Source organism: Mauremys mutica, chromosome 7, assembly GCF_020497125.1.
Source record: "Mauremys mutica isolate MM-2020 ecotype Southern chromosome 7, ASM2049712v1, whole genome shotgun sequence".
NCBI classification, from domain to species: Eukaryota; Metazoa; Chordata; order Testudines; family Geoemydidae; genus Mauremys; species Mauremys mutica.
The window spans coordinates 18,368,528-18,395,682 of NC_059078.1; the positions used below are offsets into that span (position 1 = coordinate 18,368,528).

At 38.7% G+C, this 27,155-nt stretch overlaps 1 protein-coding gene across 4 annotated transcripts in view; it reads left to right on the forward strand.

Annotated features, from left to right (window-relative positions):
- The window catches only part of IFT122 (intraflagellar transport 122), a 48,523-nt gene extending 21,696 nt beyond the window's left edge, over positions 1–26,827 (forward strand). For all 4 annotated transcript variants that reach the window (XM_045024785.1, XM_045024787.1, XM_045024786.1 and 1 more), the window contains 14 exons: positions 2,865–2,918; positions 6,788–6,949; positions 9,846–10,012; positions 11,086–11,257; positions 15,564–15,666; positions 16,905–17,045; positions 18,101–18,198; positions 18,801–18,901; positions 20,155–20,320; positions 21,338–21,449; positions 22,188–22,316; positions 23,314–23,393; positions 25,320–25,484; positions 26,239–26,827. In XM_045024785.1, the coding sequence (XP_044880720.1) occupies positions 2,865–2,918; positions 6,788–6,949; positions 9,846–10,012; positions 11,086–11,257; positions 15,564–15,666; positions 16,905–17,045; positions 18,101–18,198; positions 18,801–18,901; positions 20,155–20,320; positions 21,338–21,449; positions 22,188–22,316; positions 23,314–23,393; positions 25,320–25,484; positions 26,239–26,328 (1,740 nt within the window). In that variant the 3' untranslated portion in view covers positions 26,329–26,827. The remainder of the gene's footprint in view (positions 1–2,864; positions 2,919–6,787; positions 6,950–9,845; positions 10,013–11,085; positions 11,258–15,563; positions 15,667–16,904; positions 17,046–18,100; positions 18,199–18,800; positions 18,902–20,154; positions 20,321–21,337; positions 21,450–22,187; positions 22,317–23,313; positions 23,394–25,319; positions 25,485–26,238) is intronic.
- Positions 26,828–27,155: the final 328 nt, after the last annotated feature.

A 27,155-nucleotide genomic window follows, 5' to 3' on the forward strand; every position in this document is an offset into this window, starting at 1 on the left:
AGGAGCTCTAGTTCATGTATCTAACATACTTTTTCTATTTTTTTTAAATATGAAGTATCAACTCAAGATCTTATGCGCATCATGAAAGCCAAACTATGATGCTTCATTTTTCTTCTTGTCAAAAACATGCAGAATAGCTAATGCCTACACTAAAGAGAAATTGATTTTATATTTTTGGCTATTTAAACTCATAAAATTTTTTTTAAAAAAAATTCCATTTCAACACTAGAAATTAGTTTAATAAGAACATAAGAATGGCCGTACCGGGTCAGACCAAAGGTCCATCTAGCCCAGTATCCTGTCTACCAACAGTGGCCAATGCCAGATGCCCCAGAGGGAGTGGACCTAACAGGCAACGATAAAGTGATCTCTCTCCTGCCATCCATCTCCATCCTCTGGCAAACAGAGGCTAGGCACACAATTTCTTACCCATCCTGGCTAATAGCCATTTATGGACTTAGCCACCATGAATTTATCCAGTTCTCTTTTAAACACTGTTATAGTCCTAGCCTTCACAACCTCCTCAGGTAAGGAATTCCACAAGTTGACTGTGCGCTGCGTGAAGAAGAACTTCCTTGTATTTGTTTTTAAGCCTGCTGCCTATTAATTTCATTTGGTGACCCCTAGTTCTTGTATTATGGGAATAAGTAAATAACTTTTCCTTATCCACTTTCTCCACATCACTCATGATTTTATATACCTCTATCATATCCCCGCTAGTCTCCTCTTTTCCAAGCTGAAGAGTCCTAGCCTCTTTAATCTTTCCTCGTATGGGACCCATTCCAACCCCCTAATCATTTTAGTTGCCCTTTTCTGAACCTTTTCTAGTGCCAGTATATCTTTTTTGAGATGAGGAGACCACACTGTACGCAGTATTCGAGATGTGGGCGTACTATGGATTTATATAAGGGCAATAATATATTCTCAGCCTTATTCTCTATCCCCTTTTTAATGATTCCTAACATCCTGTTTGCTTTTTTGCCCGCCTCTGCACACTGTATGGACATCTTCAGAGAGCTATCCGCAATGACTCCAATAAATTAGGATAAATATTTCAACAAGAAAAAGGAATCAGGATTTAGTGTTGTATTATATTTTTCACTAGGTGGCAGCAAAGAATCACTTAGCTGAAATGTATCTGTTGTCTCCTAGTTTTTGTTCTGTAATGCTCTGCTGCTAATATTCCTATTCTTTTGTCTCCCTCCTGTTTAGAGCATGTTACTTTGAAAGTGGAGACTGTACTTTCTTTATGTTGGTTCATCACTCAGTTCTTTGCAGATAGTGTGACATTGTCACATATTTTCTTTCTTCCTGCTAGACTAGCCCTGTTTGGGAACGGCCTCTGGAATGGGAGATGCTGGAGTACATGTTTTCCTTAGAGTAAAGTCTTTGTACCACCATCTGTGAAACAAAAGGGTCAAAAGAAATATAGTGTCATCAATATAATATGAAACACAAAATTATTTTAAAAATACATAGGCATCCTTTACATAATGACACAAGATTTCATAGGAAGCTAAATGTTTTTATTTTTCACTTTCTCATAAATGGAGGCATTGGACTATACTTTTTCTGTGCAACTTTATAGATGATTTTATGCAAATAGTTCTTAAAATGAAGATGTTTTCAGTGCCTCCGTGGAAGGTGAGTACTGTCATCTTCTTAGGGTATGTCTACACTTACCTCCGGACTGATCGATCTGGCAGGGGTCGATTATCGCGTCTAGTGAAGACGCGATAAATCGACCACTGAGCACTCCCCATCGATTCCGGTACTCCACTGGAGTGAGAGGCGCAGGCAGAGTCAATGAGGGAGTGTCAGCAGTCAACTTACTGCAGTGAAGACATCGCAATAAGTAGATCCAAGTACATCGACTTCAGCTACATTATTCACGTAGCTGATGTTGCATAACTTGGATTGATTCCTCCCTCCTCCCACTTTCCTCCCAGTGTAGACCACGCTTCTTAATTAGAGCTGATTAACCTGAACAAAGGCAGTTTATAGAAAATTTGACATTAAAGACTCATTCTACCTCATCTGACCTTGAGTAAGCAGAATATGTATTCCTCCTAAGCATTTAATTGGTTGGAGGTCTGGAACATCCCAACATCCAAAGAGTTTAATTTCTGGGTTTTATTGTATGTCAAAAGTAAGTGCTAAACTGCTGTAACCATAGGTGACTTTGGCACTCGGCGACTTTTGTTTGCACATTTATCTTAATTGGCAAAGGATATTACACTGTGTCACAGTACTTTTATCTTATCCTGTCCTAACTTTCTTTTCTCTCTCTGCATTGTAATATGTTTGTTCTACTTTCATACTGAATTTTGAGAATGATCCAATAAATGGTCGTTGATATAAAAACTTTAAGCATATGTAGAATACTTGATCAGCATTGTCACTTACTTGTGTTCTGCCTTGTAGCATATGAGCAGAACAGTTTTCCTTATTTTCCTTAAAAGTGTGGCATGCTTAACTATTAAAGTGAAAAGTCCTAAAATAGAATATAACTGTTCAACATTTTAGTTGGTGGTTTGTGTCCTTTGAGGGGACTGACCTGCATATGCCTGCTGGCCTCCTTCTGTGCTCTTTCTTTTAAATAATAAACGGTTGGATAGTACCCTGTTGTTGTTTATTGTGGTGCCCAGGGTCCACAATCATGGTCAGAGCTCCATTAGGTAGGCACTAAAACAAACAGAAAGTAAGACATGTTTTCAGTCTGCCCAATATACACAAAGATAAATATATTGTTTGGTTGTCTATTCTGATGTTATTTCCACAACTTGATTTATATAAAACACAAAATCAGTTAACTTACTGGCCAATAAAGTGGCTACTTTTTTCTTTTCTTTTTCCTTTAACAGGCATTTACCAGAGTACGAGATCTTCGGTATCTAGAACTGATCAGCAGCATTGAGGTAAAACAAAGAATGTTAAATATAATATAAAATGTAAAAACATAAATTAAGCTTAAGTAAGCTACTTTTGGAAAGATTGTCTGTACAATCAGTATTCCTGATTATTAAAGGAATGATGGATGTATGAAAAATGCTGACTTAAGGTGTTAAGTCAAATTCCCAATCATATGACTGAAACTTGTTGAAAAAATATGACGAGGAAAGTGAACTATATGAGAATATTGAAACCTTCTTAAGAAAAATCAGAGAAAACTTCGATATCCAATTAATAACTGGTGTACTACTGTAGACTGCTGCAGCACTGTTCAAGGCACTTTAGAAGCATGAGTTAATTAAACCATACACCACCTGCTGGAGGCAGGTAATTATTATTCTCTCTCTTTTGCAGATGGGAAAACTGACAGAGAGAGGTAAAATGACTTGCTCAGGGTCACATGACATGTCAGTGAAAACTGGAAATAGAATTTAGGATTCCTGACTTCCATGCTGTGATCAACCACTAGGCCACCTTCATCCCCCTACTACTTGATATAATTCAGTTGTACGATAACTATGTATATAGACATACATAAAATAATCTCTGCAATATTCTGACTTTCCTCTTGGATATTATGATGATACAAAGTGTACAGGTCTACACTGAAATGACATAAAGGGAATTTCTCATGCAAATATTAATTGAGGTGCATGCCCCTTGTAGAAGAATATAATCCCTTCTTCCAGCATTGCAGAGCTGTCCTTTTTCCATCAGAGTGCCAGTTAAACGTTTATCGCAATCCCCATGATTGGCATACAGGATGAAGTGCCGCACTAGGAACCCTAATTTTTTCTGAATCCATGGGAGAAGTGGAAACACTTTCTGGCCACCTCCATCCTCTTTCCTTTCTATAGATGCTGTTCCTGATCCTATCCAGAGTATTGCAGCATTGCAGTTTTGTATTTATTTGATTAGCAATCTTTCCCTTTTAAATAAACATAGGCTTACCTTTTAGTCTGCTTGACATAGTTCCTTCATAGCAGGGCTGCCCAGAGGATTCAGGGGGCCTAGGGCAAAGCGGGGGAGCTGCCTGCTTGTACTCACCCAGCGGCGGACCAGGTCTTCAGCAGCAGGGGGCCCTTCAGTTGCTCTGCATCTTTGGCAGCACTGAAGGGCCCCCCTGCTGCCAAAATGCTGGCTGAAGACATGGACCACTGCCGGGCCAGGGCTCACGGGGCCCCTGTGGGGCCCAGGGCCTGGGGCAAATTGCCCCACTCCCTTCCCCCCCCCCCCCCCCCGGGCAGCCCTGCTTCATAGAAATAGTTCTGTATGCTGCATCACTGCTTACTCTTGCTTGTAGTTTATGGGGACTCCATTACAGGTTAGTAAGGGGCTAACTGAGCGCATTAATATGAAGCATTCCTCACACCAGTGACACATTCCTCTGTCTGACTGGAGTCATTAGGTAATGCAAGTGCCAAACTCCTAACCTGGCAAGCTCGCTGAAGAATTCTGAAGGATCTGAATTCCGAAAGACTTAATGTGTAAAAACTCCTTTGATGGATTATTCCTTTAACCCAAATTGTATAAACGAAACTTTCAACACCAGTCAAATAAATATCAGCATAGTTAATAACTGTGATCTTTAAAGATGTTGGTTGTATCTGCTTTGGCAGTGCTGGATTGAATTTATACAACAGGATGAAGGATTTTGCCCCCTATAATGTATCTTATTACGGAAGTCATGTTCTTATATGTTATACAAAACAGACTAATGTACATTTCCAAGGGCTAAATCCTCAGCAGAAGTAAATTGGCTTATCTCCATTGAAGTCAATGGAGGCCAGATCCCCAGCTGAGTGTCTAGATTATAATTTTATAAATCTAGATGCCCACACCCTAAATTTTCAGAGTGGTATAAATTTGCCCCACAACTTGTGTTATGTGAAACGTATATTACAGAATGCAGCTTAATTTTGTTCAAAATTTGGGGACATAGGTATTAACTAGTTGTTTTATGTAAAAAGTAGGCATGCTTTAACTTGAATTGGCATGATTTAAAAAAAAATGGGTTCAGGTGAATGGATAAAGAGAAATGGACAAAATAGAAAACTACATACCTTTCCTTGGACCCATAAAAAATTCTGAAAGCCATTTAAGGGAATTGCATTAACTATGTTATGACTTCCAATTAAAGGATCACAATTTGATTCACTATCTAGTGTATCCATACAGCCTGTTTTTGGATATACTGTACTGAGGTACAGTTTCATCACTGTAATGGGATTTATCCATATAATATGCATAAAGGAAATTTTGTGAATAAAGTCTTGTGCACTGCACTGAAAATTGCCCCCACTGAATGCTGTGTACCTTACATGTGACTCCATGAGCATAGGGAGAGGCAATTTGCCGAAGGATAAAAGGTTTATAAGTGGAGCATTTGTTTTAAATGACCTAAATACACATAAATCCCCCATCTGTTTCTGCAGAAATGAGAGATAAAATAAGACATTGAAGAGTTAAAGATAACCAAGGTGTTCTAGCCAACCTTTCTTCTGAATCAAAATAACTTTTGAATGGTGAAACTTGTGTGCAGTGTTGCTATGGTCATTGTATTTAAAGGCAGTTGAGATAGCTAGAGTAGGTATAATAAAATGTAGATGTTATTTGTATTCTAGTAGTGTACACCCAGCCATTCACCCACCCACCTACCCACCTAACTACCTAACCCCCAACGCTTATGATCCATAGTATACAAGCCAGTTTTTTTTGTCTGGTAGCTGGACACATGTTTTGTGATAGGAGGCAATCAATTATAACAACTCTCATCTCTCAGCTTGAATCTGTTTCATTGGATACATTTGTGGTTAAATTTATATTTTTTCAAACTGTTGGAGGGTTGTTTTTTTTTTTTTTTTTTTAGATTATACTGTGCGTTGACTTTGAAATTCTTAGTTCAAATTTTCTTGTCTTTGTCTCTTAGGTAATAGGATTTCAGCCAGCTTGTATGTTATGCCCAATGTCACGTATCAATTAAATGTGCTCGGATAGGCCTGATGCAAAGCATGAAGTATTTAACTTTTTTTTAAATTGGCATTTTTATGGTACTTGCTGTGATAATCCACTAGCAATACAGAAAGTGAGCCTTCATTTTAAGGAATAGAAAATACTACTTTTTATTGTTTCCAATTATAATACTTGATGAACAAATATTGAATATATTCTAAAATGTAAGCAGACAGTTATTGACCTCCAGAAATTTCTTCATGGTTTTGTATGGATTTAAACATAGGCTTAAATGCTTTGCTGAATTAACATTTTAATTGGCAGGACAATATATGCAGCTGTTTCCAAAGTTATTGAACATATCTGTGTCTGGTAATGGGCTTTTATGTATGATGGGAACACTGTATTACTGGGCATTTCTGATTCACTGGCAGGTTGTCATACTTTGTGAGGCAGTTTATGATCTACAGTAGCATCGTTTGTTCATTGTTGTGCCTTTTCTGAGCATATATTGCTAGTTTGGCTAGATTTTGTTTTGAGTTGATTTAGTAAATTTCCACTAGAGAAAATGGTGGATTCTATCAAATACTCATTTAAAAAAAAAAGAATAGCAGTATTTTGAACTTCTATATGAAATCTGTAAAAATTAGTTTCCATCATGTTTTTTCCTTCCATTTTATTTTGTTTGTCCTTAATTTTAACTACGTTGGGATTTAATCTGTTAATTGTAAAGAATTAACCAGAAATCTAGGTGAGACCTAATTACTGTATCTTTATTAATAGTTAAAATAGTCAGCCTAATAGTTTAACTTTTCAGTGGCTATTTCCAACCTGTGTCCTGCCTGTAGCTATCTAGAATATTTCCTGTCCTAATTTTTTCCAGGAGAGGAAGAAGCGTGGAGAGAGTAACAATGAGCTATTTCTAGCAGATGTTTATGCCTACCAGGGAAAATTCCATGAGGCAGCTAAACTATACAGAAAGAGTGGACATGAGAGCCTCGCTCTTGATATGTACACTGATTTACGCATGTTTGATTATGCAAAGGTAATGAATGTTTTCAACCGAGTATTTAAATACAGAAATATTAACGTAATGCTAATGCAACTATAAACATTTACAAAGTATGGTTCTACTCCGAAAAGCATTGTGTAAAAACTTAAGTGTGGGGGTCCATGTTTATTGCCACAGATCAAATTTGTTTGGTTTACAAGTGAAAAAGATGGGCCTCTCCTTTATAAAAACTCTGTACATCATGACCCCTTTCTAAAATGGAATCTGCAGATGCAGCAGTGTTGTGTTCTGTATTTTCTCCAATATGCTGCCATGAAGCTGTTTTAGTTTTTCAGTGGGTGATTTTGTGTCATCCCCATTGGATGGAATGATAAATAGAAAATTATATAGTTAAGGCCTAGAGTTAATTTTTATATCTCTTGCCTTCTTTCATGTTACTTTACTGGAAAGAGCCTTTTATCCTTAGTTTTCTCCTTTTAAGAAAACTTGTTACATGCAGAAATTAATGAATCTACCTGTCACTAATTCATCTTTGTACTTTAAGAAAATTCTTTTAAATCTTTTTTTCCTTTCAGTTTGATCTTGAGTTAATGTGTAGCTCTTATGGTTGTTTTTCTCTAACATGTTTTGCAAAGGGCGCAGTGTACTAATCTAGTTCATCTTTGTTTACCCAAAGATTTGCTTTCTGAGATTAAATCTGGTTTTTGCATGTTTTTTTAAATTGCATTCCCATACAGAAATAAATTGTACACAGTTTGAAAAAAGTGGCATTTTTATGTGGTGATAAGAAAGCATTATTAGGCTTTCAAGTTTTATATAGTATTTTCTTATCAAATCCCTGAGAATGAGTACACTGTTTAGTCTCATTCGTCACTCATCACAGCCTCATTCTATACACCACAGGACAAAGACTTTACTATGACACACACATAAACTATATGAAGCTCATGGAAAATTTTTTTCTCTGTAACAGGTTGTGGAGTCTGCACTAAAAAACAGTGTAGGGCTTTGCTCATGGAAGTCTGACTGTCACTATTTTTGGCTGCAGAGTTTTGGCTCTTCAGAAACATAAATCTAATTCATAGACTAAAAGTTTCCCATCACTGCTCCTATGAATCTTTTTGATTCTTGGCCACTTAACTAGTATAGAATAAAAAGTCTTGTCCCTCCTATCAGGAGTAATTCCACGTTGAGGAAAATAAATGTACTTAACAGCATATGAAGAAAGCCCATAGATGATGGTACAAAGACGAGGGCTCTGAATGGAGAACTTCCTTGCTTGCCATCCATGGAAATGTGATTTTTATGCCTGCCATTATTAAGCATTTGTAGGGTCTGGCTCCTTATGACTGGAAATGACACTGATTGGCTACAGCTAGAAAACCAGTATTATGGGTGGAATTCAGGAAAACTTTTGAAAATGTGGCTATAGGCATTTCATCAGAATGTCAGATCACAAATTACTGAAAATTCACAAATAATTAATTTCAGCTCAGGAAACTGAACTTTATGTTTCTAATATAGTTCAGTGATCTGAGCTAGAACTCAAAATACACGGGACAAAATATTGTTTCACTCTTTTCTGTGCTTTGGCTTTTTAATGTTCAAACGAGATCAAGTGATCTTTGTTGCTCTTTATCTTCAGCAGAATCAATTTGTGCAAAATCTTACTGGCCTATGTTCCACATGCAAAAATATTATATACAAATCATAATTCTGCCCCTTTTGGATGGCTTGCTCAGGAAAGAAACTTAGTTGGTCTTCTGACTCTGGTAAAGTTCTCCTTTGGTGGTTCAGATTTTCCATTGCCTCAGGATCTGCCAGAGGATTGTTTTTTGTCTTTTCTCCCCCTTCCTTGCCCACCTACATGCTCCTAATTTTTTTACATCTCAAGTGATATTTATGATTACTAGAGGGCTGTTGTAATATACAGTAGCCTGTTTTGTTAACAGCCAGAAGTTGCCTTAATCTGTCTTGCAATGTTCAGGTATGCTTTATGTGGCACATTAATTTCAACAAATGTTGTTGTAAAGGGTCCTGGTGCCTGGACTTTATTCCTAGCAGAGGAGATTCGTCAATCAATCATAAGTATTTCTAGAGTGGTCATCATCATAGTATCTATTTGTAGTATCTAGAGATGGCATTTGCATTATTATGTAAGAGATTCAACTAGACCAGTATTTCAGAGTCCCAACTAATTTATGAGCAGTTGAAACGCTGTCCTTGTAAAAGGTCATCATTAAAATATTATATGTCATTGCAAGATTATCAATTATATTTGTTGAAGAGAAGATTCCAACCTCTGATGGCTTTGTGACTGGTCATCCTGAGGCTAAGCACCTGTGATTAAGAAGATATGCCATTACTAATCCAACAGAATTAAAGTATGCCTTCATGGCCAGCAAAAGAGACTTTGGGAACTCTTGGATTTGATTTGACTGAACTGTTTTGAGAGCAATACTACTACTTTTTGAGTCTCTCTGGCAGGTTCCTGAAGAACAGGCAAAAATCAAATTTTACGTCTCCTTCAGTGAGGAAGGTTGGTCAGCAGAGTGAGAGAACTTTCCATGAAATCAAATGGGTGTATATATAGTACCTCTGAACAGAGTTACTGTTCTATATAATCCTTCCTTTGGTCTTCCCAGGGTGTCCCATCTTCTCTGATTTGAATCTGATTGGGACTAGAGATGTATCTTCACTTGTTTTATACAATCTCAAGTGCATTAATTAATGATTAATCATTCCTGCCTTCACATATGTGCCTAGCGCTCTGTGTACTGTGATTTTTAGCTGAGGAGGCAAAGTTGTGTTAAATTTTGTTTTTTCCATACCAAGTTATTTTTGCTTAACATGCTTTAGAATTAGGACCATAACACAATGTTTGCTACAGAAAGCTTAATCCAGAATGTTATCTGTTGCACTTCCTTAGGATTTCCTTGGGTCTGGAGATCCCAAAGACACTAAGATGCTAATCACAAAACAAGCAGACTGGGCCAAGAATATCAATGAACCAAAAGCAGCAGTGGAGATGTACATTTCTGCAGGCGAACATATGAAGGCCATAGAAATCAGTGGAGACCATGGCTGGGTTGATATGTATGTTTTGGCTCTGTCTCAGAGATACAGATCACAGTGTCTAATGTGAAGTTTAGTGCATTCTGCAGAATCTTAGGGCTGGTCTACACTGGGGAGGGGCTTAATGTAAGATACGTCAACTTCAGTTACGCTATTCTTGTAGCTGAAGTTGCGTATCTTATTTCGACTTACCTCCCGTCCTCATGGCGCGGGATCGATGGCCGCGGCTCCCCCATCGATGAAGTGGGCTATAGCCCACGAAAGCTTATGCTCACATAAATTTGTTAGTCTCTAACGTGCCACAAGTACTCCTGTTCTTTTTACCTATCCTATAGTTATAGTAGATGAACTTCCATTATGTTAGAAAAGTTATTTGGGTATAGAGGGTAAGTACATGGATACATTACAAAAAGAGTGGATAAAACAGTGCAGGGATATGCAAGGATTTATCTGTGAGATGAGACTCTTCCCAAATGTGCACATCCTGGGTCTCTTCAGAATAACCTTCACAGTAGCACACAACTACTCATGTGAACTTGCCTCTTTCTTTTATTTTAAACTATGAAGGGATAATAATCTAGGACTCAGAACTCCTGGGGTAAAATCTTGCCTCCTTTCGAAGTCAGTGGCAAAAATCCCGTTGACTTCAATGGGGCCAGGATTTCACCTCTGGGTTCTAGTCCTAGCTCTGCTGCTGACTTGCTTTGTGATCTTGGACAAGTCACTTAACCTTCCTGTTTCTCTGTTTATCCATCTGTAAAATGGGGGTAATATTGATTGGATACTGATTTGAATGTTGAGTGAGGTTTGTATAGGACCTGGTTCCACAACCCCTATTCATATGACTGCGTGATGGAGTAGTCTAGTCCAATTGAAGTCATTATTCACAGGAGTAAGGAATTGGTCTTGTGTTTGCAAAGCCTTTTGAACACCCATTGAATGCTTCCCAATAAGTTCATAATATAATGTCATCAATATAGTAACTTTTAAATGATAACCTATTGAAATATTTCAATTTTTTTCAATGTAATAAGTATGCAGAAAGAAAAATGCTGCTGCTACTACAGCAACTGCATTTCTTTTGCTGTCTCTAGGTTAATTGATATAGCTCGGAAACTGGATAAAGCTGAGCGTGAACCTTTGTCAAAATGTGCCTACTATTTTAAGAGACTTGACAACCATGGTTATGCAGCAGAAACCTACATGAAGATAGGTGACCTAAAGGCCCTGGTACATCTCCATGTGGAAACTCAGCGTTGGGAAGAAGTAAGAATACTCTGATATCTAAACTTAGATGTTTAGAATTGCTATTTCATATTGCCGCTGAATGCATCTGGTCTTAAAGGTTTATATACAGCTTACTCAGTATTTTGGTAAGCTACATTGTAAAATACACTAATGTGGTATTTTTAGGAGAATGAGCTATGAAAACATTAGTTTCATACATCATCAGCCACAGGGTTTCCTTCCACTCTTTTTAACTCTTTCATAATCTAAATAAGCACAGTTAAAAATCTTACTTTAAAATAATTCTTCACTAGTGTTTCAGTAATGAAAATTGTGTGGTGGTTAAAGCACAGGACAAGGAATTGGGACACTAGACAAGCAGTGTGGGGCAAGGGTCACTTGCTGGAGGATTATCTGCACCTTGAGGTCTTTAAACCACGATTTGAGGAATTCAGTAACTCAGACTTAGGTTAGGGGTTTGTTACAGGAGTGGGTGGGTGAGATTCTGTGCCCTACATTGTGCAGGAGGTCAGACTAGATGATCATAATGGTCCCTTCTGACCTTAAAGTCTATGAGTCGGGACACTGGGTTCTCTTCCATGCTCTTCCACAAACTTTCAACCTGATCTTGAGCAAATCTCTTGGACTTGGATTATCAAAAGTGGTCCCTACTTCTGGGTGTCCTGTTTGATATTCTTTTGGCCTGATTTTCAGAGCTGTCGAGTGCCCACCATTGGCTTCAGCTGGAGTTGTGGGTGCTCAGTGCCTTTGAAAATCAGGCTATAAATATCAAGATCGGCACCAAAAATTATTCACCGCTCTTGAAAATGTAGGGCTTAAATCCTTTGTGCTTCATTCTTTTTTCGTCTGTAAAATCAGGATGAGACTAATACTTCCCTACTGATAAGGGTCTCTGTGGGTATTTGACTAATATTTAAGCATAGATGTCTGTTTTGTAAATGTGATATGCGCTACATGACACAAAATTGTGAGACAAATGCATGACAGTTCAAGGAGAATAATGAAATCTTTAACATGAGAACATCAGAATGGCCATACTGGGACAGACCAGTGGTCCAGCTAACCCAGTATCCTGTATTCTGACAGTGGCCAGTACCAGATGCTTCAGAGGGAATGAACAGAACAGGGCAATTATCGAGTTATCCACCTCTGTCATCCAGTCCATGCTTCTGGCAGTCAGAGGCTTAGGGGCACCTAGAGCATGGGGTTGTATCCCTGTCCATCTTGGCTACTAGCCATTGATGGATCTATCTTCCGTAAATGGATCTAATTCTTTTTTGAACCCAGTTGTACTTTTGACCTTCCCAGCATCCCCTGGCAATGAGTTCCACAGGTTGACTGTGCGTTATGTAAAGAAGTACTTCCTCGTGTTTTGTTTTTTAACTTGCCTATTAATTTCTTTGCCTATTATTCACTTTCTTCACATCATTCATGATTGTGTAGACTTCTGTCATATCCCCCCTTAGTCATCTCTTTTCTAAGAGGAACAGTCCCAGTCTGTTTAATCTCTCCTCATGTGGAAGCTGTTCCATACCCTTACTCGTTTTTGTTGCCCTTATCTGTACTTTTTCCAATTCTAATATCTTTTATGAGATGGGGTGACCCAACCTGCATGAAATATTCAAGGTTTGGCATGCTATGGATTTATATAATGGCATTATGATATTTTCTGTCTTATTATCAATCCCTTTCCTATTGGTTCCTCACATTGTTAGTTTTGTTTGACTGCTGCTGCACATTGAGCAGATGTTTTCAGAGAACCATCCACAATGACTCCAAGATGTTTCTTGAGTGGTAACAGCTAATTCAGACCCTATCATTTGTATGTATAATTGGGATTATGTTTTCCAGTGTGCATTGCTTTGCACTTATCAACACTGAATTTCATCTGCCATTTTGGTGCCCAGTTATGCAATTTTGTGAGATCCCTTTGTAACTCTTCAGTCAGCTTTGGACTTAACTATCTTGAGTAATTTTGTATAATCTGCAAGCTTTACCAAATCACTATTTATCCCCTTTTCCCAGATCATTTATGAGTATGCTGAACGGCACTGGTCCCAGTACAGATCCCTACGTGACCCTGCTATTTACCTCTCTTCATTGTAAAAACTGACCATTTAGTTCTATCTTTTGACCAGTTACTACAAGACCTTCCCTTTTATCTCATGACTGCTTACTTTGCTTGAGAGCCTTTGGTGAAGGACATTGTCAAAAGCTTTCAGAAAGTTGAAGTAAACTATATTCACTGGATTACCCTTGTCCACATGTTTGTTAAGGCCCTCAAAGAATTCTAAAAGATTGGTGAGGCATGATTTCCTTTTACAAAAGCTGTGTTGACTCTTTCCCAACATATTGTGTTCATCAGTGTGTCTGATAATTCTGTTCTTTACCGTAGTTTCAACCAGTTTGCCTGGTACTGAAGTTAGGCTTACTGGCCTGTAATTGCCCGGATTGCCTCTGGCATGTTTTTTTAAAATCGTTACATTAGCTATCCTCCAGTCATTTGGTACAGAGGCTGTTTTAAGCAATAGGTTATGTACCACAGTAACAGTAGAACCTCAAAGATACAAACACCAGAGTTACGGACTGAGGGATCAACCGGACACCATGTGAAACTGGAAGTAACGAATCAGGCAGCAGCAGAGACCAAAAGGGGGGTGGGGAGGGGAAAGCAAGTAATGTGCCTGTATTGCATCTTAAAGGTAGGCACATCTGGGCTGCCTGTCCCCACTCCTGCTCCACCACGTGAGAGGGACCCACATACAGCTAGGAAGTGAAGATACTGAGATTAGTAGGCAAAGTTGTGTGCCCCCGCTGTCAGTCCAAGGCAGCCAGAGCAGGAGCAGCACTGGGGTCTGTGCTGCTTTCCTGTAAGCTGTGGGGAGGAGGGGCACTATTTTCAACACACACCTCCCTGCTGGGAGGGGAACCTGCTATTTCACCCCACCCCCTTTATCCTAGCCAGAGGGGGACACAAACTTGCCCAGGCCAGGGAAGGAAGCTGCCTCGCTGCCATGAGGTGTCTATAACTCTGAGGTGCTACTGTAGTAATTCTGCAATTTCATATTTGAGTTCCTTCAGAAATCTTGGGTGATGACTTTTTTGTCCTGATGACTTTACTTTATCAGTTGTTTCAAAACCATCTTTATTGACACCTCAGTCTGGGCCATTTCCTCAGATTTGTCAGCTAAGAAGAGTGACTCAGGTATGGGAATCTCTCATCCTCTGCGGTGAAGACCGATGCAAAGAATTCATTTAGCTTCTCCAAAATGGCCTTGTCTTCCTTGAGTGCTCCTTTAACACTTAAATTTGGCCCCACTGATTTTTTGGCAAAGTTCCTGGTTCTGACATACTTACAAAAATTGTTTGCAATTAGTTTTGTGTCTTTTGCTAGTTGCTCTTCGGATTCTTTTTTGGTCTGCCTAATTAAACTTTCACACTTGACTTGGCAGAGTGTATGCTCCTGTCTGTTTTCCTCAGTATGATTTGACTTCCAGTTTTTAAAGGATGTCCTTTTGAACTTTCACAATGTGGATTTTTATTTTGGGCTGTGTTGTTTTAGTAATTTGAAGGTGCCATTTCAATGAAATTTCCTATGTATACTCTGGGTCTGGTGAATTCACACTTTCCTGGTGGGGACTTTTGATCCTATAATCAGATTTATATTTAGGCAAAACCCAGCTGACTTCATTAGGACAACACTTGGTTATAGGGGTCTGCCTACACACATGCATTGCAGGATTGGGGGCCGTGGTTTGTACTGGCAGTCTTGTTTTTGGTTATGGGTTTGTTTATTTTTAACATGAAGTATATGCTGGATTTAGGCTGTTAGGTGCTTTTGAAAATTTTACCGTAAGAAATGTAAGCATTTAAATCCCATTGAAACACTCAGTGGGACTTAGACACTTAAGTCACATAGGTGCTTTTGAAAAATTTATGCTTAGTCTGTGATTGTTCAGTGCACATGTCAATACTGCTTTTTTAGAAAATATATTCAATAAAAATAAATACATTGTATTGTGCTGTGAAACCTACTCCATCCCCTAAATAATTGATTGTTTTCAGGTTTTCCACAGGTTTCTGCAGTTCAGAAACTGGACTGTTACTAAATATAACTGCTTCTTTACAGATGTTGATTGCCTTTTTTTAAAAATACATTAGTTTTGAGTTTTCTGAAGAAAACACTGGTTGGAATTTTCATACTTCTGTATAAATAATATTTGTATTGTAAATTTTATTTTAACTAAAGGATTTATCTCATGCAGTGTTCTGAACTACCTTAAACCATGCAATATTTTATTAATGAATTCATTCTGTATCTTAGGCCTTTTCTTTGAGTGAAAAGCATCCTGAATTTAAAGATGATGTCTATGTCCCTTATGCTCAGTGGCTGGCAGAGAATGATAGATTTGAAGAGGCCCAAAAAGGTAGGACTGTACATGATTTACATGCTGGTAGCATGATTTATATGCTGGTAGCATGCAAAATGTGCTAAGCATTTTCCAAATGCTGAAGATGCAATCTCTGCCCTGGAGAACTGTCAATCTGTACAACACAAACCATTTAAAGGGTGAGATAACTGGAGAATACATGTGTTCTTGCTGATCACAGGAGGTTATATTCTGGTTATCAGAGAGGTCTTATTTGGTAAGGAAATATAACAAACTTAACAAAAGCAATAGCATCTATAAAAAAGGTTATAATTCTGGATTTTCTTTCCCACTCTGTGCTTGAGTATAGCAAGTGTTTTGAAAAGTGATCTGATACACTATATACACTGTATTATTATCAGTGTTTTCCTTTAAAGTGGCATCCAAAATGTACTGGACACTGAACAAACACCAAAAGAAGGGGTGAGGCTGGCCTTTATATTTAGGCAGTATGTAGTTCATACAAGATGGAGCATCGGCCTTGCTTATGAAATCCCTTGCTTCTTATGGATTTCTGTCATAAAATATTATCTGCATGTAGTATTTGTAAAATATACATTTACCAAGTGGGAATTCAGGACTGAACTTCAGTTTCTGCACAGGAGCCAATGTAAAGAAATCCTGTTAATAAATAATATATACTGTGTTTTTTCTGCCTCTCAAGATTCTTTGATACTACAGTGTTGAGCATTGTAAAAGTGCTGCCTTGAAATATTACCTTAAGTTATGTGTGTACTTTAGTGGCTACAGCACAAAGGTGGTAGCTAGTTTGATGGAAGAATTCTTCAACCTAACTACATCAAAGAGGGTGTAAAATTTTTCACAGTCCTAAACAGCTAGGTCGATCTAATTTTTAGGTGTAGACCAGGCCTTGAATTTTGACTTGATCCCACAGTGTTCACTAGTTTCCCCTGTTCACAAATGTCTGATCATCAGGATGATGATTTTCCTCTGTGCAAATTTTTTTAATAAAGCAACTAGCTTGGCACTACTTATGTACGTGGTAGTTGTATTTCCTACATTGTGTCCTGACACAATACAAAAGCCACAAAGTACCTGCCGATACTTCTATTTTCCATTAGTGTCACCACTTTCAAAAATAGAAAAATAGGAGTGTAGTCCTTTTCATCCTGTTCCAGCTTTGATGAATATCCTGTTATTAATTTAAGAAAATAATTTCAGTTAATTGATATAATCACACCGTAAAATCTTCTTTGTTTTGGTCTCCTTTGTAGCATTCCACAAGGCTGGCAGACAGAGTGAGGCCGTAAAAGTGCTGGAACAGCTAACTCATAATGCTGTGGTAGAAAGCCGATTTAATGATGCAGCGTATTATTACTGGATGCTCTCCATGCAGTGTTTAGATATAGCCCAAGGTAAGTAAACACAAGCAAGTTCAAATTTGTTATCTGCTCGTGCATGCAGATAAACATTGAATGAACCGTGATGGCTTAATTAAAACCTCTTGCTCGCTCATTAATTGTGCTATATACTAATCTGAGAGACTAATATTTATATACTGCACTGTATTGTAAGCCAACATTATATCGTGTTGTAATTCTATCTCTCTAGTCTGTGTGCTTATAAAAAATCAACATAAATCTCATTTTTAAATCAAAATGGAGTCACAACCATGTCTCCTAATTCCACAATATATCCCCTAGCCCCTTTCCTGCGCCTCACACCTTGGATAAAATGATGACCGGAGGGCTAAATAATAATAAAACATGATCTTATAGTGTAGTCTATCCTAATATTTAAATGTGGATGAGATTAACTGGGGAGACACTTCATGAATTATTTTAGCCAGCCAAAGAAGAAAGTTAGTGTTCATTAGTTCTCTGCTTCTAAATCAATTGCACTGGCTTCTAAATCAATTGCACTGGAGGAGAGGTGGAGCCAGTGGAGATGAGACGCAGATGAGTGATAATGGAAAAAAGAGATTGATGGCCTAGTGCCTTGCACTGTGTAAGCATCACTTCAGTTTTGCTAATGCATGATAGTGCTGATCTATAGCCCTTCATACACTGTGCAAACACTGCAAATGGTTCAATTGCTTAGTAATGTGTTAATGTGGATAAAAGGAATGACATTAAACTCATTTTACTTTAACCTCAAAAGGTGTGGATCAGGTTTCTAGTGGTGGAAGGCTAATATGTTCCACCTCTAGCTAAGCCATTAACCTCTGGCTGTGTTAAAACTACTTGCCATACTATCCTGCATCTTAATATGCTTTATGTTAAAGCAGAAAATTGCACATAAAAATGGCAAAATTACATAACCCATATTTTGTAGGACACTTAGTCAGGAATATTAATCTATTGGAAGTGGTAACGCTGCAACCATGTTGTATTGTGATCTTTCTAGCTGAGTAATACTCTTATGTTTTAGTATAGAATGACCAGAGGTCTAATGACTTTCCCTCCCACAGAGAACGAACAGCAGAAGACTGAAATGTTACAGAAGTTTCACCACTTCCAGCACTTGGCAGAACTTTATCACGTTTATCACTCTATTCACAGATACACTGTAAGATATTTTCACTAGCAGTTGTATTGTTCGTTTAGCTGGCACATTTTCTGCAAATAATTCAGGAATAATTAGAAACAATTAATTACTTTTAAACTAAATATTGAATGGAAGCTGGTGTCACTGCAATGATCTAATTTTGGTTTTGTTTGGGGTTTTTTTTGCCCTGTGTTGCACTGTACTGGACCTACCACCATTGCACCCCTAAAACCACCTTTTTGTGACTCAGAAAGAGCCTCTGCAGAGCTATGCTTTGCAGCACACAGTGGATGTGGACTTCAAGGCTTTCCTTCACCACCCCATCTGCATACTGGTTCCACTGTGTTCTGGGCCCACTACTCCTATGGAGGAGGTTGGAACTGGATTAACCTTTAAGTGCTTTCCCTTTACTGGGTGAAGCCCTTTCCTTTTTTCTTCAGTGGCAAAGATGAGCTTTGGCAAGAGAGGCATGCAAAATCCAAGTGCTCTCTTTTCTCCATCTCTCCCATTGTTGTGACTGTTTGAAAAGCACAATGTAGTGTCAGAGATGATGGAAGTAACCTTAGTGATATGAAGTGTTGCTTTTCTAGCTTAGAAATTTTTTAATGTTCTTTTTACCACAGGAAGAGCCCTTCAGTTTCCATTTGCCTGAAACACTCTTCAATATTTCCAGGTTTCTACTTCACAGCCTAACCAAGGAGACTCCGTTGGGCATCTCTAAAGTGTATCCTTGCAATGCAAAGCAAAATTCAAAAATTATATGAATTGAAGGGAATCCTTGGCACCAGTCAGTGGTGTATAGTCTTACTATTAGGGTACTCTAGTTCCTGGTTTTAGGGGTTCCCATGCTATTCATCTATTAGAGAAAATAAATGTGGGGCTGTCTTTAATCCCTGAGATGATAATAAACACCTCAAAACTATCACAGACTTAGGCACATCTAGCCATACGTGCATACATTAGAAGAGGCTATCATAAACTATCAAACATGTTGCTCACCTTTGTAAGAGGAGTGCCTTCCAAGATGCCAGTCTCCAAACAAGATGTGTGGCTATAAATATTGACAGTGCAGTAGCCACAGGTTGAAAGGCATTGGGAGAGAAACTCTGAATGTTGTTGCTTCTAACTGATAGATTCTGATTCTCCTCAAGCTAATGTAGCTGTGTGTTTCTAAATGGTAGATTCTGATTCTCATTTTCAGGTCTGATGTAGCTGTGTGCCATGTACAAGACCAATTTTTTCATGGCTTCATTAACAAATTGATATACTGCATCTCTTCAAAGTCCTTCACAAACTACACAGGAGTCCCACTGCACTGGACAATAGCAGTTAAAAGGAGTCAGGGCAGTTCAGTGGATAGGGCAGTTAAGTGAGACTAAGGACACCTGAGTTCCACTTCTGTCTTTTCCATTTGCTTGCTTTGTAACCTTGGATAAGTCTTTTTCTTTCCCTGTGTCTCTCTTTTCTCATCTATAAACTATGTAGAATAGTATTATTACTCCCAAAGTGCTTAGAATTTAGAGTGTTTTATCCATACATCTCTGCTTATTTGTTCCCCCCTGGGGTGCACACTAATAAAGGGGAGGAGACATTTTGGTATAAGACATGGGAGAAAGTTCCTGGAAAAGTGCCATGGGATCTGAAATATCCACATGGTGCCAACAGGATTCTGATGTTTCAGATTATCGGCATGGGGGATGGTCCTTACAAGCATTAATGTTGGTGAGGTCAGAATATTACCTGAAACTGCATTATCCATGGGCCAGTTCCTTATCTCTCTAAAAATCATCCACTTTGGTATTTGAACAGTCCTCTCACATTTTGTTTATGTAAACACATTTATGTGAACAGATTTCTTTAGTTAAGGCCTTTTAAAGTATTGACATTTGTTGTGCTTGAGTGCATAACTTCTCTGATTAAAAGTAACTGTGGTTTTTCCTGAATGCTATATATGTTTGTTCCTTAATTTGATTATAGCAATACATTATTTGCACTAGCAAAGCAGAGTAAAGCTTTGGGTGCATATAAATTGGCCCGTCATGCCTATGACAAGTTGCAGGGACTGCAGATCCCAGCTAGATTTCAAAAATCAATTGAGCTGGGCAGCCTGACAATCCGATCCAAGCCATTCCATGACAGTGAAGTAAGTTCTGATATATATTATTTTAATTATTAGTATTTGACCTGATACAAGAGGCTACTTTGTCATATGCACAAAGATGCTTAAAATGGATTTTGCACAGATTTGCGGTAATTACATTTATGCAGGAAACAAAATCCTCTCATCATTATTCGCCATGTCAAGACTTTCTCTCCCTCTTCATTCTCAATGAAAATGAGACCTCTCTGTATGGACAAGTTCCTTCTTCACTCTCTGATCTCATATCCCTCTATTTCCCTGTCTCCTCACTCTGTTCCTTCAAGCTGCACCATCCCTCAATTCCATATGCACTTACTCCACAGAGTGTTTCCTTGGGTCTTTCTCTGTGTCCGTCTACAGTTGGAGGTCACTTGTGCTTGCCCCAACTACTAGAGCTCCCTTTCTCCAACCCTTTGAATGGCTTTCCTTCCTAAAATCTTGCTTTAAAACATTCTTTTTTTCTTAGGTGAAGTGTGACTGCAGTGTTCTATAAAACTGTTTTTGATGGGGTGCTCACTAAAACAAATTGTACTGTGAAAATGCTTAACTGCAAATGAACACGCATCTTGCCATCTACAATAATATAAACACAGAAAGACCATTGAAATCAGTAGAGCTGCCTATGATAATTGTGCAGTTTAGAAAAAACAGAAATGCCTGAATCAAAGGACCTAAATTTGATTGAACTTCTGAGCAAAAGGAATTGCTTCAGTAACCTTTATTCATCCTTTTGGCAATGTGTATGTGGCCCAGGACTCTGCTGCAGCAGAAGCAAACAAAATTGCAAAAGAAGAGTGGTAAAACAACTATTTTTAATGGGAAAACTTGTAGTTTTATTGAGAGAAGGAAAAATATTTGCAAAAGTTAAAAGGCTTGATTTCACCATTGTGTTACTCCAGTCTTTTGCTGCTATGTGAACTCTGTTGGTGTAAAACTGGAGCAGTGCAGTGTGTAATCAGACCCTGTGTGTTCAGAACAGTCTGTTTGCAATTATGCTGCTTTGTGTGTGTGTCTTTGCAGGAGCTTGTGCCCTTGTGTTATAGGTGCTCCACCAACAACCCCTTGCTAAATAATCTGGGGAATGTGTGCATTAACTGCAGACAGCCCTTCGTCTTCTCTGCTTCATCTTACGGTGCGTTGGAAAATAAAAATTGGTTGTACTTTCTATACAGTTAAATCTGTGCTTTCTCCAAAGGCTCAGTTAGTTGGTGTTAATTGTACATTATCAATATTTAATCAGTAGGTTGGTGCCCAATAAATCCTGCTAACTCTAACATTTCCTGTGTAAAAACAACAAGGAGTCCAGTGTCACGTTAAAGACTAACAGATTTGTTTGGGCATAAACTTTCATGGGTAAAAAACCCACTTCTTCAGATGCATGGAGTGTCCTGTGTAGTGTCACTTGGAGAAATATTTTTTTTTCTTTAGTGTTGCTGGCACTGAATTAGTGCCACATCCCACCCCAGAGATGATGCATTTTGTTGGTGGATGAGAACACCAGTTTTCTAGGCAATTAGTCGCTTTCTTAATAGAACACATTCTAGTGTCCAAGACTGTGTGAGATTTTTTGCTGCAAAATGGCCACTGTTTTGCTTCTGATGTCACAGCCCTGGCAGTATTGAATGTATTACTTTGTGGTGAGGCACCAAGAAGATATGAGGCACTTTATTAACTCAAAATCCATCCTTTAAAAAGCTTTATTTTCTGGATATGATATATTAAGTTGAATAATGAGAGTGTGGAGGTAGAAGAATGCCACTGTAGAGATCTGAGGACACGTAAATCTTTAAAAGACTTAGGCAAGGCTTGCTATAGATATTCTGAGTTCTTGCAGGTAACTGCTCTCTCCTTTTTCATCTGTGTCCTTTAGAAGTATTGCATCTGGTGGAGTTTTATTTGGAAGAAGGGATCACTGATGAAGAAGCTGTAGCTCTTATTGATCTGGAAGCACCAAGATTAAAGAAGAGAGAAGATAAATGGCAAGAGATGGCAAGTGATGGTATCCTTTTAATCCAGAACACTCTCTGGTTTTCTTAGGGAAAGAGCGGCAGTTTGGAAGATAGAGTTTTTGGTTGTGGGTTGCTGGGGTTTTTTTGGGATCTGTTATACTTTTGTTGCATTTTAATCCGCTTCTTTTATGACTAGGGGACAGATTCATTGCTGACGTAAGTGGGTACAATTCCATTGTGTGTTTCTTTTTCAATTGCTGTAACAACTAAAAAAGTGCAGGTATATTAACCAATCCTAGTAATTTTAAAAGGATTTCTTTAGAAAAGTCAGTTTCATAATCTTGTCAAGAATTTTTAGGTTAAAAATAATACAGTTCACTTATTTTCCTGTAATTCCCTTTTACTTTCTATAAAGGATGGGAGGTATTTGGCTGTCCATTATTTCTCCTCTTGTATCACAGCTTTCTATCTTTCTTGCTAAGGAAGAACTGGATTGGGCCCCCTTTGAAGCCTGTCATTATTGTTATTGTCTATTTTATAGAATCCTAGAATTTTATGTTGCTGTGGCACACAGTGGTGCCAATTGTTGTTGGGGCCTGATAGTAGCAGATGAAAAACAGTTACACAAGACAACATGGTCTTTGCCTCAGAGAGCTTTAAAATAGGTTGCCCAAGGTGAGGTGTTCGATGTTTACAGGAGGGTGGGGAAATGGAGGATGAGGGTACTACTAAGGTCACATGCGTTTATGTAGATTAGTTACTGCTAGTAACTTGGTGGTTTTAAGCTCTGCTGTTCCACAGCAATTGCTGCTTAGTGAGGTGTGGTACTCCAGTCTTCCTGGGCCAGAGTAAGCTGCTTCTGCAGCACTATCTAATATAATCTAGGGATTACTCCAGTTTTATCTGAGTACTCCTATTTGCCTGACATGATGGGCATTGGGTGAAGCAAGGAGTGAGAGCCCTACCACTAAGCCATAAGACAAGTGCTAGGGTAAAAGGATTTGATTTTGTAGGAGTTCTTGTTTCTTCCGTAACAAACCTCTCTAGGAGCGCAGACGCTGAGATTTGATGACAACACAGACATTATTGAAGAGGATGATCCCTTTACCGCAAAATTGAGCTTTGAGGTGAGGATACATCATTTGGGTTTTCAAATGTTGCTGCCCTTGAGGCTGAAGATTGTTGAAGAGAAAGCAACCCAGGGTGACTCGACCTGCAAATGTTCTTTCCATGCTATCACATCTCCTTTTGAGCTGGCATCCCACAGTTCCTTCTTTGTCACCGTTTACTGATCAGAAGCAGGTCTCGACAGACCACAGCCTCTCCGATTCTTTTACGAAGTGTTAATATGTTCTGCAGACCCCCCACAAGAAATGGAGGAAAGTGGGTGACTAGGAGGCTAGGAGCAGCAGTTGAGGGAGAATGGCATCTTTCTCAGACAAAGTGATGAGTCCACAGAAAAGAAAAACCTGGAGAACCACTTATTCTATCTGAATGTCTTTTTCAAGAAAACTGTTTCTCTCTGGCTTCATCATCATCAATGGAAGAATAGTCTCCTGACATGCCTACCCACCCACTGCAGAAACAGATTTAAAAATTACTATGTTGTCTGCATGCTGCAGTTATGTGGCATGATTTAAAAAATCAAACTCTGAAGTTAGTTTGAACAGCCCTTTACTTTTTTCATAGTAGAGGGTTTACATAACACACAGATATAAACATGCCCAAGAGAGAGCCTCAAAGCAAGACATCCAGGATATAAAATGAGCAGGATATTCATATATAGGTAGTCCATGTTCCCTTTTACCATATTGTAAATCTGAAAACAATAGTTACTCTGAATTTACACTGATGTAACAGAGAACATCAGCTGGCCAAGATTGTTAAATAAGGCCAGGTGGTGGTATTACTATTATTATTTGTATTATATTAGTGCCTAGGGAGCCCTAAACAACATCAGGGCTCCATTGTGTTACATGTTTTTACAAATGTAAGTAATAGATACTGCCTTGAAGAGCTTGCAGTCTAAACAGACCAGACAGATGAAGATGCAGGGGAAAGAATATAACATGTGAGCAGATGATCAGTGTGATAGTCCGTAAATACCATTTTAGTTCCACAATATTTTTATTTCCTTATTACACCTCTACCCCGAAATAACGCTGTCCTCGGGAGCCAAAAAGTCGTACTGCATTATAGGTGAAACCACGTTATATCGAACTTGCTTTGATCCGCTGGAGCGCGCACCTTCCCTCCCCCCGGAGCACTGCTTTACGGCGTTATATCTGAATTCGCGTTATATCAGGGTAGAGGTGTATTTATTTGGATTGGCATTTGTTGGGAAGAGATTGAGATGAGGCAAAGAAAGGGAGAAGAGACATTGCAGAGAGGGGAGGTAAAGGGTCAGGGGAGGGATAAGAGGAATGGGGGAAGGAGAAGAGGGAGCAGTATTAAGAGTAGGTGGAGTGAGGCAAAGAAACTCGATAGAGCTGGAGCAAACAGCCAGTCAGCATGGGAGAGAATGTCTGGAGAAAAAGCTGTAGACAGCAGTGGGCCCTTGATGTTATCTGTACACATAATGTCCCAGTTCAGCTTCTTTATCTCTGTTTCTCCCAGCTTGAGTTTCTGGTTGACTCCTCCCAGGAGTTTCTTTATACCCCAGTTTCAGATGGCTGGGGCACGGGTGAGTCCAACTGGAGTCTGGTGTTCCCAGCAAGCAGCAGAGGGACTGTCCCCTAGACAGCTCAGGGTCTGGGTGGGTGCAGTTAAAAATAGGCATTTTCAGGGACATTTTTGTAAATGGCTTTTTTTTGTTTTAAATAAAGAATTGTGTTAATGGGAATGAGTGAAGCACAGTGAAAATACCTTGCTCACACCTGGCTTACTCCCACTGAGGACAGTGACAAAACTGCCATTGACTTCAGTGGGAGCAGAATCCATGTCTATTCTGTGTTAGCGCTTTCTACTGAGTAATAACACTCCACTCTTTATATTTATGTCATCTTTAAAATGCTTTGAAATTGTTAAGCTTCATTCTTTTTTAAACGCTGCAGCAAGGAGGCTCAGAATTTGTTCCTGTGATAGTGAATCGTGCAGTTCTCCGGTCAATGAGCCGGAGGGATGTCCTGATTAAACGCTGGCCAAAGCCATTACAGTGGCAGTACTTCCGGTCCTTGCTACCAGATGCTTCCATTACCATGTGTCCAACATGCTTTCAGGTATAAGTAAAACGTTTTCATTGGGGTCTTTAAAAACTTGTTCCTAGTGAGAAACTAATTGTAATGACCCTGATACGTTAATTTCTAATCCTCGATATATACGCTCTGAAGTCCTGAATAGTAAATAAAGAGATCAAAATACCCTGTGTTCATACAGAGATGATAGGCCTTGCCAGAAGGGCTGGCTTCAGAATAGCTAGTGCAAGCTGAGATTGTAGAATGAAGTATTTGGGGACTTTGCAGGGATGACAAGAATTGTAGCCACTCAAGAAGTTCTAAAGTGAACTAAAAGAAGAGAAACACTGATTTTTTCCTCTGCCTTTCTAACCTTATAGCCTGGTTTAGTGGGGGCAGGCAGCAGGTAAAAAAATTTTTTTTTCATTTTAGTTTCCCTCACCACAGGTATATTTTTTCAAAATATTCAATAGTTTGGTTATTTTTGGTTATGTGGTAGCAGAGAAAGCATCCTAAAGTCCACCCTCCTTTCTCACAGAGCAGTTGGGTTTCACTGGTTGGGTGAACTGACTTCCATAGCCTCTATGCTTATTTAATGAAATATTTGCTCTTATATTCCAAATTAGAGCTGTTACAAACAGCTTTAAATAACTTGTTATTGTGGAAACATTAACTCTGTTGTAACAGTAGCAACAGATATTCTGAGCCCTAGCAAAACCATTCCATTTCAGTTTCCTTTTCCTAGATGTGAGCCAGTAACAGTGTAATAGACATGCCTAAATCTGTTCCTAATTCACAGATGTTTCATTCGGAGGATTATGAGCTCCTGGTGCTCCAGCATAACTGTTGTCCATACTGTCGGAGAAGAATTGATGAGTCAAACCAGTGAAAAAGATCTATCCAAGAGATCTTTCTGCTATCACAGTGAAATGCATTGTAGACTAATCAAGCTTTCTTAACAGCTTGGTTATGTTGTTACATATATTTTCTCACTCTCTGTATGTTTCATAAGCAGTGGAAAAAGAGAAACCGTTAAATGTCACATGTGTCCTATCCAAACAAAATTTTATTTTTATGAGCAATGTAATTACAGAATTTCTATTTATTGCTCTTTGTTTTGTATATAACCACAGAGCCAAATGGGGAAAAAAATGTACATATATATTTTTAAGGAATATTCCGCTTTTACTTTCAAGTGTCCTGTGTTTATCATGGCAACCTGCCAGTGTGCCACAGATTCGATAGGAACATTTTAGGGTGAGATTCAGCCTTGAGATAATTCAGTTGACCTAATTGATTTTGCCCCTCTTTATGCCAGGGCTGAATTTGGTCATTAATATGTACTTGGTTGTTGACAGAACTCGAAATAAAAAGGGGAAGTTTTTGCATCAGTGTTCTATTTTCTTTAGAGTATTTGCTGTAGCCTTTCTCTGAAATGGAATTTCCCAGTGGGAATGTACCTTTTATATCATTTCGGCAGGGAATAGCATTATAGTTAGGAGCGCTCACACGTTAATGAATACATGATTAAAACCTTAGTGTGGACAAAGCAAGTTGTAGTTTTAATGTGTGTTAACAGATCAAGGTAAACCCTAACCTCCCCACCAGGTTTGACACAGACTAGCTAACACATGTCAAAACAAGTCACCGTGTCTACTAGGATTTTAGTATGTGTTAGCCACGTGTATTAAAAACAGCTTTTTTCCTAGTGAAAAA